At 41.8% G+C, this 15,155-nt stretch overlaps 1 protein-coding gene across 1 annotated transcript in view; it reads right to left on the bottom strand.

Moving 5' to 3' along the window:
* The window catches only part of Tmem241 (transmembrane protein 241), a 126,229-nt gene that overhangs the window by 6,046 nt on the left and 105,028 nt on the right, over positions 1–15,155 (bottom strand). Inside the window, exon 14 of the mRNA XM_013014865.1 lies at positions 4,467–4,531. Coding sequence (XP_012870319.1) covers positions 4,467–4,531 — 65 coding nt within the window. The remainder of the gene's footprint in view (positions 1–4,466; positions 4,532–15,155) is intronic.

Here is a 15,155-nt window from a genome sequence, read left to right as displayed (position 1 = left end):
GATGTGAAGGGTAAACAAAAGGAGGAGGCTGCAATGCTTGGTAAGAAATGTACGCATTATCCTGCCCATGTAATTGTAACCCCTCTGTACAGTATCTTCACAAATAAAATAAAATAAAAATAAACAACAGTGGCTTTTAATTAAAAATTCAATTTCAGATGCTTTTAATTCAAATGAGTTTGAAACGTCCAACATTGGATCCTCTTGTAGATAACGTTCTCGAATAGAATACTTGGAGGCCAGCCATGCACTGTACATTCAGTGAGTATATGGTACTAGACTAAGGATGGAAAGCTGAGTGAACCTGGTCCTTAGGCTTGAGCAGCGCAGCTGGGAGCAGAAGAGCCCACCCACACAGCTGTCACTCATTGCTACCAGCATTTCAGAGCTAAGGCAGAGTGTCTAGGAGGGGCCTTGAGGAGAACTGGATTCCTGAACAGATCCAAAACTTGGATCAGGAGATAAATTCTTAAGGATCTTGCTGAAAGTTCAAATGCCATTTCCCCCATTCACTGCTCTGAACTTCAAGATCAGTGATTTTTGCCTTCCAAGGGACTCCTTGCTGTATCTTAGAGACATTTTCTAGGACAACTAGCATCTAATGTGTTCAAGTTGGCTACCTGACATCCTAACGAGGCAAAGAATTATCTGACCCAGATAGGTAATAATGTGAGAAGCCCGACTTCAGATATAACCTACTCTGTGAGGCCCAAGTAAGATGATGGCAAAGACATGTACTTGCAAGCCTCATGGACGCAAGGCCCTGTGGCTTTAGTGCCTAGCCCAGCATTTCCATGGAATCAATAAATATACATCATCAGTGGGAGTCAGTCCACTGGTTGGAGCCTGCCCAGTAGTGGCCCAGGAGAAGTAGAGACTGTGCTTAATCAGAAAGTACCACCTCAGAGGGCAGCTTCTGTCCATTCCAGCAGCTGCAGCCATGTGCAAATGCAGGCTCTGCATCAGCTAGTCCACATTTGCAAGGAATCTGATAATGTGGACTTATAATAGGAAGTCCCTCTTTTTCTACATGCGGGGAACTCAAGTAAACTTTGAAATGCAAAACACAATAGTAATTTGTTCAGGAAAACCCAGCAGCCCTTAAAAAAACAAATAAATAAAAACAAAAACATCCCACCAACAAAAAACACCCAAAAGAAAAATTAGGCCTGCAGTCTCTGCCCTGACTTCTGGTCAGTATCAACTCCCATGAGACAAAGACAAGCCACCCCATCCAGGACCTGAGAACTGGTCACCTAGCCACACTTGAACTGTGCCCAGTCTAGAAGCCAAGAAACCAGCTCTGTGCAAGACAGAAATTAGAATTATGGTCTGACACATCCCTTCTGGTGGTTCACTTTGTGGTTGGAAAATTCTTTGAAGCTGAAAACATACCATCCTTAACCTCAAAAGTTCTGAAAAAAACCAGGAAATTCCAAAGTCAGGGTTCCTTCTGCAATAATCACACATGCTTCCTTGATTTGGGTACACACAGCCTTCCTTTCCTTTTAGTTTGAGGCATACCCTTAGGTCAAAAGGATATTAAGCAGCCTGGAGACTCAGCCTCTTACAGTCAGCACTCTGACTTAGCACCAGAAAGCTGTCACACTTTTACTTTTCTCATGCTCAGCTCAATACCTAGGTTTCTTTCATGTATTTTGAAATCATGTACAAAATATGATTGATGATTGCCAGGTACTAGTGACTCATGCCTATGATCCTAGCTACTCAGGAGGCAGAGCTGAGAATCAAGGTTTGAAGCCAGCCCAGGCAGATAATCTGAGAGCAATTCTTTTCTCCAATGAACCAGCAAAATGCTGAAAATGGAGGTGTGGCTGAGAGACAGTGCTCAGGCCCTGAGTCCAACCCCCAATACTGACATACACATTTACAAAGATACAGTTAATGAAAGCACATATGTGAGAAAATAGTATAAAGAATTTAGACTTTACCATGAATGTTACATATAGAAAAGTTTGGAGGAGTACCAAGAATGTACCAGAAGAAAATGTTTCTTGGCAGTTGAGTTTTGAGACATCCTTTTTCCATCATTTGTGCCATTATTTCTCATGATAGAAGGAAGAAGCTTGGGATTCACTGCCTGGCTCACAGTCCATTGATTCTCTTTTCTGCCATGTTTCCTGGGTAAGAGAGACTACCTAAGTCCCTCTATCTGGTCCAGTTTCAAGCCAGCTTCAAGACCCATCTACCAAGCACTCGCAACCAGTATCTTTCACCTTCAGTCTTCACATTCACTGGGCATTCTAACAACTGCTATCCTATCCATCTAGCCCAATATGTTTCTGATTTTCTTTTCCCCTGGAAACCTCTTGACAGTTGGATGGTAACTTCTGCTTATTTAATGACTTCCATATGTGCTGCATGCAACAGTCACTCAATACCTGTCAAGAATCACAGCTACAGTATTAAAAATCTGTGGATGAAATTTCATCCGAAAATTGTTCCACTAGATATTCTTAGTTGGCCAGGTCAGCTCCTAAACAGGGATTAGAACTGTCTTGTCCTGGGGAACTCTTTTTCAATTTGCTGCCAAATCATCTAAATGCTTTTTTATAGATTTTCACTGCAGTGGTTTGTATAACTGTCTCTTAAAGGTCTTACAGGTTTGAACACTAGTTCATGGCATGAATGGGAGGTAGCTGAACCTTTAAAAGGCGGGGTCTTGTGGGAGGAAGTTAGGTCATTGGGGCATGTCCTTGAAGGGTATTCTTGATCTTTATACTTCCATACCACCATAAGGTAAATATCTTGCTCCACCATAAGCTCCTTGCCATGATAATCTGCTTCCCTACAGGCTCAAAGGCAATGGACTAGGTGACCATGGACTGAAAACCACAAGCCTATAAACATTTTTTTTCTCATTAGTTTATTTTCTCCAACATCTGTTAGGGTAATGCAAAGCTGAGTGACACTGTCACTCCAATGTGAAGACAAGCCAATTTTTCTTGTGCTTCTTTTACGTGCTTCTAGCCTCATCATATGCTGTCTACTGCCAGAAAATCCTTAGTATTTCTCATATTGTGTCTAGAAAGTTATGAGGCTTTTAATACAGAGGAAGACTGAGTTTGAATCCTGGTTCAGTCACCTCATTGGAAGTCACTTATATGCCTCTGAACCTTAGCTTTTTAAAATTGCTGGAGGGTTGCTACAAAAGAGATTACAATTTATAATTGTTTAAATAAATTAATGTAAAAATGTCTGAAGCAATAATGTCTGTTCAATAATTAGAATTATTATTATTACTATTATTATTAGAAGGAAGAACAGGAGATAAGAGGAGGGGGAAGAAGGTATCAAAATATTTCCTAATTTTCCTTTTCCTTTCATTTTTCTTCTTGGGGCAAGAAATACCACCATGAATGGATCCTGAAAGAGGTTAGGAATCCCTTTTGCTGAGTGCTGTGGTCAAAAATATTTATTTCAGTCAGTCTCGGATGATTTAAGTATGAGCTTGCCCTCCAGCAGAGAAATGAGCATCTATGGATACCACAGAGGCAGAAATTTTGACTTTCATCTAAGAACAGTTCCTGGCACCTATCAGGCATGTGGTAAATATCTCTCTATTGAATGACCCCATTCTATCCCAAGGCCACACAAGATGATATTCACTCCCACAGGCTCCCCAACTCAGTAATCCATAGTCACCAGTCCTGCCCCGGGTGTTTATCCCACAGGAACCTCTTACTGATGTTTAAACCTAACAGTGTTGTTGCCATGGCTACGAGAGCACCAAGGGCATTATCCACTGGGAGGCCTGGAGATGGGTAGCTTCCATAAGCATACTTAGGCACCAGTGCCTGCCACACACATGAGCAGTATGATTTGGAGTGAAGCAGGTGACAAGGGACAATTCATCAGGTCTAATTTGCAAACAAATATTTTTTTAAAGGAGGAAAGACCCATTCAGGATCACTGTGAACTCAAACGTGGGGAAAATAATTTTTCTAGAATCAGGATGTAAAATTAAGCACACAGGAAGATGTGTATAGTTTACACGCAAACATGTACCACTGTACATAAGAAACTTGAACATCTATGGAGTATGGTTTTTGCAGGAAGCCTTGGAACAACCAATCCCATTTAGGCACAGGAGGATGAACCAATGATGGTTCACACTGTGGCTACTCTTGAGTGGGTAAGTCACTGAAAGGTGTTCTGGTGATGCTCTGAACTAGTTGCTAGTTAGAATGTGCTATTGAATCCATATCGGGCTTTATATTGTTGGTAAGACTTGTATACAAGTGACATCATACTCTTCTGAATATAAATTTACACATCAATGAGAATCACTTTAAAAAATAAGCAATCACTAATATGGATCCTCAATTCAGATGTCCACTTACACTGAATACACATTCTTTTTTCAACACCTGTGAGAAAACAAATAGGCCAAAGAAGTTCAAACAATGAATCTGCACTTCCTCTTCTCTCTGCCCAAGACTTACCATCCCACAGTTGCACTGGTCAGGACAACATCAAACAATAATACAGACAACGCAGCTGTGACAACCTGTGGAAAGAATTTCAACAAAGGCCATCAGAGCAGCAGGATTCCGGTGACCTCCAATCATTTCTCACGCGTTTAGATCACATTGCTCCAGATCTCCCACACTTTGTATCCTTTCTTCCATACTAATTAGTTGCTCATATCAGAAGTTAAAGGAGAAAGAAAACACCACGTTAAGTCCCCTGTCTTTGGAGCCAGAAATCCTGAAGAATTCTGTTAGGAATAACAGTCCTGGGACCCAAATTCCAGAGGTGACTCTAAATGGCTTGCGCAAACAGTAGATGTGAACTAGTGGTTTGACTTTGTCCACATGTAGGACATCTGTATAAGACAAGCTATTGCTTTATTCCAGAATTCTGGATTCTTTCGTTCAATACAGCTTCTGTGAGGAATGCCAGCTGTATTGCTGAGGGTGAACCTGAGACACAGGCTGAGGGGATGAGCATCAGTCCAGTTGGAAGTCTTCAACAAAGTTAGCTACCTTCCCTCTCCCGGGGACTTGATATGCTGCTCAGATTCCTCTTCAGGCCTCTCAGCCAGGAAGGAGGCAGCAAGGAGATGACCAGAGGAAGGAAGATGTTTGATGAGCTTCCCATCCTCACTCACCATCTTTCACTGAAGAGAGGTCTGGATCTGGCACTCCAGAGCCTTCAGTGAAGAAATGTGAGATCTGGAACCTTTGCAGCTGACCTACCTGCCTCACTTCCTCAAGTTTTGCTGGTTTGGTTTTGCTTTTTTACAAATTTTCTCCTGGCTTCACTTTACTGATCTGCCACAAAATCCCCATGAGAATCAGCAAAACAATTAGAAAAAAAAACACCACCTGTGTCATGTCTTTTAAAAGACAACTGTGAAGAACACAAGGGGAATGAATGGTGGAGGTTTCCCACAGGGACTGAAGCACAGCAGCTGTTTCTGTTTCTTCCCCATTGTTTTCAACTCCTTTGCTCCTTTTCGAGCAGTTCTTGGAGGCCTTCTTCGCTCAGCTTCTCTTCTCTTTCTCTGATGGTCTCTTTCATTCTCTGGAAGAGGAGCGCTCCCTGGCTCCACCACACTCCAAGCCTGGGCTCGTCCTTCCCTGAGTTTCCAGCTCAGAAGGAATCCTGTCTGTCATGAGACAGGCAGCTGGCTGGCTTATTCCTATTAACTGCACCTTTTGCCAAGAAAAACACATCTTAAAATGTTCAAACGAGCCCTTACTTGAAAATATGGTTGACCAAGCAGCCGCGCTGGTGCCTTGGCCATCTGTTTCTTCCTGGAAATGTTTGTGTAGCCTCTCGACTTTCTGCTGACTTTTTTTTTTAAACTTCTCCAACTTTTCTTTCTCAATGAACAGGTCTGCTGCTGGTTACAACATACACTGAGATGTTACAGACACTCCACATTAAAATGTGACGCAGGTGTGTTTTACTTCCATCGTGCATGTTCAACGGAGGTGTTTGTCTGGCAGAGCTACAGTAGAGCTGGGTAGGCCCAGGTTTTCATCTGTTTACTAAGAAACAGTAGTGTCATAAGCTTCTCCACTTCCTTTTCCTTCCATCACTCAAATGCCATTAAGGAGGCATTTCCTTCCTTCCTTCCTTCCTTCCTTCCTTCCTTCCCCCCTCCTCTCTACCTCTCTCTCTTTCCCAGTCCTCCTCTCTCTCTCTCTCTCTCTCTCTGTCTCTGTCTCTGTCTCTCTCTCTCCCAGTCCTGGGGCCTGAACTCAGGTACTGGGCACAGTCCCTGAGCTTCTTTTGCTCAAGACTAGCACTCTACCACTTGAGCCACTTGAGCCACAGTACCACTTCCAGCTTTTTCTGTTTATGTAATACCAAAGAATCATGCATGCACTCTACCACTAAGCCACATCTGCAGCCCATGGAGGCCTCTCTCTCTCTCTCTCTCTCTCTCTCTCTCTCTCTCTCTCTGTCTCCTCTCTCTCTTACATACACACACTTCATAAAGCACTTTATAAGAAGACAAGTAGCAGGCAGCAATGCCTTCAGAGAGGCGGTGGACAGGCAGGTGACCATCCTGGCTCATTCACCAAGTGAACAGCTCCCAGACATTGACTTTAGCAGTGTGAAGTTCAAATTCATGTCTCCGCAAAGTGACAAACTTCTGTTCACTATGAGCTGTCAGGGTTGTTGGAAAACAAAGTGCCAGTGCTGGTCTGCAATGAGGCCTCCTGGGGAACTGCTGTGGACTGAATATGATTTGTTCCTTTAACCCTCGACATCTTATACCAATGATACTAAGAGAGTGGAAATTCACTCTGACTATGGTGTTTAGAGGCTGGGCTGGGGAGAAGGGCTGGGCTTAGATAAGGTCATCAGAATGGAGCCCTGTGATCGAGCTCTAGTGTCTTCACATAAAGAGAAAGCAGACATGCTCTTCCTGTCTCTTGCTATGTGGTTCCATGTGCTATCTTGAGACTCTGCTTACAAGAAGGTCAGCACCAGAACAGAGTCAATGCTGGTATCATGCCCTTGAGCCTCCAAGTCTGAGCAAAACAAACTACTTCTCTTTATAAAGTCAGCACGCCTCAGGTATTCTGTTATAGTAGCAAAAACTGAGCTACACAAATCCCAAGTGTACCTGTCGTTTGACCTGTTCTCTTCCCAGGACTTGGTTCCTACCTGTGAAAGCTCCAAGGCTAATTGCAGTTTTGTTTTGCTCTCTAAAACAAAAGACCCAACCATTTTATTTGTATATATAGTTGTACAGAGTTTTCATTGTGATTTCTATATATATTTACATCTTGATCAGACTTCACCACTCTACCTCAACTCCCTCCTCTGTTCCCTTTTTTTTTTCTTTTGGGTAGAGATCAGGACTCAGACTTGGTATGTGATGGGACTCAGACTTGGTATGTGATGCTTGCTTTCACTCATTGGCTGGTGCTCTATAACCTAAGCCACGCCTCCAGCTCACCTCCCTTGTTCCCTAAAACAATTTCAACAGGTTTCACTGCTCTATTTTTATACACAACTGTTAAGTATGTTGACCATATTTCACCCTCACCACTAACCTTCCCCACTCCCACTAAGAGCACACTCAAGACTTATTTTATATTGCTGTCATCCCATTTTAAAAGTATAATTAATTGTTCAAAGATGATTTCACTATGATGCTTCAAACATCTATGTATATGAGTGTAAACATACATACACACATGTATGTGATTGTGTATGTATTTATGTATATGTTCATCTTTTAAGTCTATCTAGCATCTACATGTGAGAGACAATGTGAAGCTTTGTCTTTCTAAACAGGCTTACTTCCCGCACCATGATGATCTTTAGTTCCATCCATTTCACAAAAAAATATATATAATTTCATTATTTTTTATAGCTGAATAGTACTCAATTGTGATCCATTTGTCAGTAGTAGGCCATCTGAGCTGTTTCCCTAACATGACTAGTGTGAATAGTGTTACAATGAACATGGGCATAACAAGTGTCTCTATTTAAAAAAATATTAGTTACTTTATTGTTACTATAAAGGTGATATATAGAGGGATTCCAATTGCATAAATCAGGTAATGGTACATTTCCTTTTAAACAGTGTCTTCCCTTCCCTCACTTTCTACCAGTGTCTCAATTGTATTCTGACTTACATTCCCTTGGATATATGCCCAAAGAGTGGTATAACTGGATCATGTAACAATTCTATTTTTAGGTTTGTTTTTTTGAGACTCCTCCATTTTACTTTCCATAGTAGTTGCATTAGTTTTCATTCCTACAAACAGTAATTTGTGGGCACCCCGCCCACCATGATCTTACTAGAATTTGTTCTTAATGACAGCCATTTTGACTAGACTGATATGAAATCTCAATGCTGGTTTTGTTGTTGTTGTTGTTGTTGTTTGGTTGCTTTTTTTTTTATGTTGGTCATGGGGCTTGAACTCTGGGCTTGGGTGCTGTCCCTCAGCTCTTCAGCTCAAGGCAAGCACTCTAGCACTTGAGCCACATCACCACTTCTGGTTTCTGGTACTTAATTGAAGATAAGAGTCACACGGGCTTTCCTGCCTGTGCTGGCTTTGAACCGCAATCCTCGGATTACAGGCGTGAGCCACCAGCACCCTGCCTTAATGCTGTTTGGATTTGCATTTCCTTTATGGCTAGGAATGTTGAATATTTCTTCATGCATCTACTGGCCATTTGTACTATTTCTTCTGAGAATTGTCTGTTCAGTTCATTTGCCTATGTATTAATTGGGTGGTTAATTCTTTGAGAATTGAGTTTTTTGAGTTCCCTGTATATTCTGGTTCTTAAACCCTTGCCTGTATACAAGAGATAAGAATTTATCTCATTTTGTGGGCTGTCTCTTCAAACTAATGACTGTTTTCCTTTTCTAGGCAGGAGCATTTTAGTGGATGCCAGCATTTTAGTTCTTGCTCTTATTTGCTGAGTTATTGGTTTTCTATTTAGGAAGTTTATATATTCCAGTATTCTCCCTATTCTTTCCTGTAGTAGTTTTTAACATTTTGGGTCTTGGTTTTTCTTAATTACAGGTCTGTTTATGAGTCTGTTTCTCCTCTCAAATTGTGGATTCTTGAGGCCAAACACTCTGAAGCTTTCTTGCACCAAGACTACTGCCAGTGAGTCCGGCTCTGTCAGCACAGGAAGGGTCAGAGCTCTGGGGAGCTCAGGAGCCTGCAGCAGGCTGGGTGCTGACTTCTTTTTGGAGAGTCAGTACTGAGGGAGATATTCTCATACGACAGAAGAGTGACTGAGCCCATGCAGGTCATGGGCTGAATTCATCCTCAGAAGGAGCCCACTCTTCCATAATACCCCACTCCCAAGCTGTCGGTAGAACAGCGGTGGAGACGGAGCTCTCAGGACCTAGTTACCTCCTACTTCTGTTACAGTGATGATTAAATTCCAACTATGTTTAGGGGGATATTCAAACCACAGTCCTGAATGATCACCGGACAGGGAGTCCTAGGGTACAGGCAGGGTCCTCAAGTATGAGTGCTGAGGCTGGAACCATAAAGAAGCTCTCTCCTTCCCATCTTCTCACACTGCTCCCCAACTCCCAAGGCCTCCCAGTCCATGGAAGAGGACTTTGCTTTGATCCTAACTCCAAAGCTCTGTCTAGCACTTCCCACTTGCCTCTTGGTCTCAAACCCTGGGATGGGAGCTTTCTAGCTGACCTGGCTCTCCAGACCACCTCAGAGTCCTAGGACTGATTTTCCAGAAGTGTACTCCATCTGGGTATAGACCACTGTCTGGATTTCTGACTCTGGGTCCCACCTGCCACCCTCAGGGCTAACAAACATTTTCCCCATGGTACTAGAAATTGAACTCCTGGGCTCATGCTTGCGAGGTGAGCACTTCAGAACTTGAGCCACGTTCCCAGTTCTTTTGCTTTTGGTTCATTTCTCAGACAGGGTTTTGTGCTGTCTTCCCAGGCTGGCTTTGAACCCTGACCTTCCCATCTCTGCCTCCTAAGTAGATGAGATTTCAGGCATGTGCCACCATAACCTATTCCTAACATAAACTCTTACACTATAAACCCACATGACATAAACTCAGCATGTATGGCCCACCTAGCTACACTCTGGGTCAGGCTCCACATGAACATCTTAAGTGATTGAGTCTCCCAAATTTGAACCATCTCCCCTTTTTCCTTGCTGTGAGTTTTCAAAGTGAAAGCCGAAGTTCTCATACTCCAAACCTTTTACTGTGATGCCACACATTCCACCATGGACCAGTGGGCTGGTCTCCTGCCTGCATCTAGCAATTCTTTCATCTGAGCACACCTCACACCCCAGTAGTGAGATAAAATCAAGTTCCCAACATTCCTGAGCTAAGAATCAGGTTCTAGATATTAAAGACCCTACTGCAGTGGGCTTACAGTAGAGTGTTGTGAAGTTCTCCAACCCCATCAACATAACAGTATTGGTTGAGACAGATGTAAGAGTCTCTCAAATAGGTTACACTAGTGGTAGAGCACTAGCCTTGAGCACAAAGAGGCTCAAAGACAGCACTCAGGCTCTGAGTTCAAGCCCCACAACCCTCCCAAAAAGTATGTAGTCAAATAGGTTACACTTTGCCATTTCAAGTCTGCCATTTCAATTTGCTTTTAAAATTTACCTTTCAAAAGACTTAAGAAATAGCTATCATTACTAAATTTTGTTCTTGATTTTAAATATACATACATATATGTATATATACATATTTATGTACATATACTATGCATATAGTATACATAGGATATATATATATATACATATATATATATTTGGTGTCAATACAAAGATTGATATTCAGGGCCTCACACTGTTGTTTCTGTTGTTTGGCTTTTCACTCAAAGCTGATGCGCTACCACTTCAGCCACAGTTCCACTTCCAGTTCTTTGCTGGTTAATTGGAGATAAGAGTCTTATAGATGTCTGGCTTCAAACCACAATCCTTAGATCTCAGCCTCCTGAGAAGCTAGGAGTACAAGCATGAGCCCCTAGTGTCTGACTAAAAAGCATTTTCTAAGTGCATATGTATACTTTTTTCCCCCAAAGAAGAGAGTCTTGTCATCTGTGGAATGTCTCATTCACACATGCAGACATGAGTAACAAACTCCCAGACCTGCCTCAGGCCCCGCAGTGCCAACAACAGCAGAACCCAACACCATGCCCAGCTGTGGGCCTTTGAACTTCCTGGCTTTGTCAGAGGATGTCACAACCTCCATGTTATTTAAACAGAATCTGGTATTTAAAGCAGATCAGGTTTGTTTTTCAAACATTCGCTTCATTCCTAAGACAAATTTTCTATCTAAGGGAAGTAAGTGGGAGGTGCTGTTGGTAGGAATCTGCCACAAGGTAAACTGGGATTGGGGGTGTGGGGGGGGGAGACAGGAATCAAAGATTCAGATTTCTTCTTTAGCTGTTTTAGAAATGCACATGACTTGAGAAGAAAGCAATGCACTGCACACAGGGCTGATCACTGGCCTTATTAAAGCTAGGTGCCTCCCCTTTAAACTGGCTGTGGTTTTTCTTTGCCTTTTTTTGGTACTGAGGCTTGAGCTCAGGGCCTTGTGCCCTACTTGGCTGTTTCCGCTCAAGGCTGGTGCTGTACCATTTGAGCCACATCTCCACTTTTTTTTGATAGTTAATTAGAATAAGAGTCTTTCAAATTTGTTTGGACTGGCTTCAAACCTTGATCCTCAGATCTCAACCTTCTGAGTAGCTAGGATCATAGTTGTGTGCACCAGCACCCAGCTCTGGCTGCTGTAGTTTCTCAAACACACCTTCATAGCATCATCTTGGCCTTTGCTCCACAAGTTCTTCCTGCAAGGAATAATTTTACAGTCTGCACACACAACTCCTATTCACACTCAAATGTCTATCTCTAAAAATTGAACCTGGCTCCCATCTACATGACTGGACCCTCTGCACTTCCTGAAGCTTCCACAACCCCTAGCCACTGTACATGCTAAATCCTAATAAAGTATGTGCTTATGTACCATCAAGGACTAACCACAAAGCCCTAAACATTATGAACACCTGATACATTTTACATAGCCATATTGGACCTTTAGAGCTGGTAACATGATTCCTAAGGTCACACTACTGTTTAGAAGCCTTCGTCACAACATGTAGACAACTGGTGCCAAGGACTTGAAGAGCACTGGGATGCTTTCTCTGTTCCTCACCTCTGCTCTATGACCTCAATGGGGCTAGAAAGAACTTTACAGAGAGGATTTGAGAACAGACCTCTCTGGTTACAAGTCCAGACAAGCCAAGGAAGGTTCCAATTGGGTTCTAGACCAAGTAACTGTGGCCTGGAAGGCAGAGGAATTGAAGAAGCTGAAAGCTCACTCTTAACCTTCATGGTTGAAACAGGAAGAGACATTTCCCTGAAGGAAAGAAAGGGAAGGGCTGACAGGCAAAGCAATCGATATTTTTATCTGCTGTGCAAAGTAAGGGCACAGACAAGCTGTGCCAATGTCATCTGAGATCTTGTAGGAACTACAGAAGCTCAGGCCCCAGCCAAAACCTACTGAGCAGCATCAGCACTGAAGCCAATGCCCAGGAGACTTCACACCATTGAAATGTGGGACATTCTTTCCTATACCTCCAGCTCCAGCAATAAGCTATAGGATCTACTTTCTCTACCTGCTGGGTGAGATTTCTGCTGTTTGCAGGAAGAACTCATAAGGTCTGTGTTACAGGCTCACATATAAATGCTACTAATCTGACCTTACTTTTAGGTTAAAGAGGAAATTTAATAAGCATTGACAATCTAAGAATGGGCTCCTTTTCGCCAAAGACCCAAGGAACCAATCCATGTCCACTGGATGGAAAGCAGAGCTAAGGCTAGTAACACTATCTAGCATTTTTAAAACATTCAACCAAGCTGGGTATTGGTGGCTCATGCCCATAATCCTACTTACTAAAGAGACTGAGATCTGAGGATTATGGTTTAAAGCCAGCCTGGACAGGAAAGTCCATGAGACTTTTTATCTCCAATTATCTAACAAAAAGCTGGAAGTGAAGTTTTGGCTCAGGAATAGCAACTTGAATTCAAGCCTCAGGACTGGCACAAAATTAACAACAATTTAGTTAACTCTTATACCCATCCTATGACTTATTATCATTATCACTGCAGTTATTAATGAAAACAATGATGCATGGTAACCTCTAGACATTGCTACTAGCAGTGTTTGGTATCATGAAGCATTAATTTTGTCAGGTATTAGAAAAAAACAACATTTATTAGAAGCAAAGTGGTACTTTGCTTTGCACTGTGTTTCTCATCAGTGACAACCTGTATGAAGAACATAAAGAGATTAGGTCCATGTAAAAAGAAGATAAAATTTTAACCTGGAGAAATCTTAGGTGACTTTTTAACAAACACATATATCTTATAGGAAAAGACAAGAGAAGAAAGTCAAGAAAACATGAGCGAAATGACAGTGGATCATGCCATAATCTTAGCTACTCAGGAGGCTGAGATCTGAGGAACATGGTTCAAAGTCAGCCTAAACAGGAAAGTCCATGAGACTTTATCTCCAAAAAGCTGGATGTAGACCTGTGGCTCAGTTGGTAGAGAGCTATGCTTTAGCAAAAAATCTAAAGGACAGTACCCAGGCCCTGAGTTCAAGCCCCAGTATCAGCACACACACACATACACACATACACTTACACACAAGCACACACACACACACACAAGCACACACACACACACACACACACACAGCAGGAAAACAAGATACGAATATCAACCTACGTTAGGGAAGAAAGTCACCAAAATGAGGACAATGTCCCAAATATCAAGCTCTGCAGTGCCACACACATGAGGTCATAATCTCTCCCACAATATCACTCACAGGATGGTGCCTGGCCCCCTTTTACAGATGAAGAAATTAAGCTCAAAGTGGAAAAATGCCTCACTCAAGCTAGGAATGGTGGTATAACATCTATAAGCCCAGCTATTTGAAATACAGAAGCAGAAAGATCACAAACTTGAAACCTGGGCTACTTAATGAGTTCAAAGGATAGCCTAGGTAACTTAGTGGGACCCTGATTTAACATAAAATTTACAAAAAGGGCTAAGGATGTGGCTAGCCTAGAAAGGCTCTAGGCTCAATCTCTATTACCAAACAAACAAAAGCCTTTCTCAAGGAACAGTTACAAGGGAAGAGTTGGGACTAAAATGCAGTTTCCTCAGAAGAATGCACTGTTAAATAACAGGTGGGTCACTGAAGAAATAAAGGAAGAAGTCAGAAAGTTCCTACAATTCAATGAAAATAAAAATACACCATACAAGACCCTCTGGGATACAGCAAAAGCAGTGCCGAGAAGAAAGTTCATCGCTCTAAGCACATTCATAAAGAAAACAGAAACAGCTCAAATAACCTCTTGATGCAAGTATTGCTGCTAGAAAAACAAGAACAAAACAAACCCAAATCTTCTAGAGATAGTAAAAATAAGAGCAGCTATCAATGAAAGACTTTAAAAAAACCTCTACATAAAATCAACAAAACAAAAAGCTGGTTCTTTGAAAAAAAATAATAAAATTGACAGTTCCACTAGCTAGGCTGACAAAAAGAGAGTCAAATCAAAAAAATTAGAAATGACAAAAGTAACATCGCAAGAAACATCCAAGAAATCCAAAAGATTATGAAGGACTATTTAAAAATATATACACAAATAAGATGGAAAATCTAGCAGAAATGGATAAATTCTTAGAGACAAACAAGCAACCTAAGCCGAAACAAGAAGATATCAACCACTAAAACAGACACATAACAAGCAATGAGATTGAGGAAGTAACAATCTTCCAGCAAGGAAAAGTCCAGGTCCTGATGGATTCACAGCTGAATTGTACAAGACTGTTAAAGATGAACTAACACCAATACTCTTCAAACTTTTCCATGAAATAGAAACAGAAGGATCATCACCAAACACATTTTATAAAGCGAGCATTACATTCTTTTCCAAAACAGGTAGGAACACAATGAAGAAAGAGTAAACTATAGACCAATCTCTCTAATAAACACAGATGTAAAGCTCTTTAATAAAAAAACAAACAAACGGACTGGGAAGGTGGCTCAGTGGTAGAGTGCTTGCCTTGCATGCATGAGGCCCTGAGTTCGATTCCTCAGCACCACATAAGCAAAAAGAAAAAAGCCGGAAGTGG

The sequence above is a fragment of the Dipodomys ordii genome, unplaced genomic scaffold (assembly GCF_000151885.1).
Source record: "Dipodomys ordii isolate 6190 unplaced genomic scaffold, Dord_2.0 Scaffold25, whole genome shotgun sequence".
Lineage (NCBI taxonomy): Eukaryota > Metazoa > Chordata > Mammalia > Rodentia > Heteromyidae > Dipodomys > Dipodomys ordii.
Note: the sequence above shows the minus strand (reverse complement) of the source record. Positions and strands in the feature narration are given on the sequence as shown.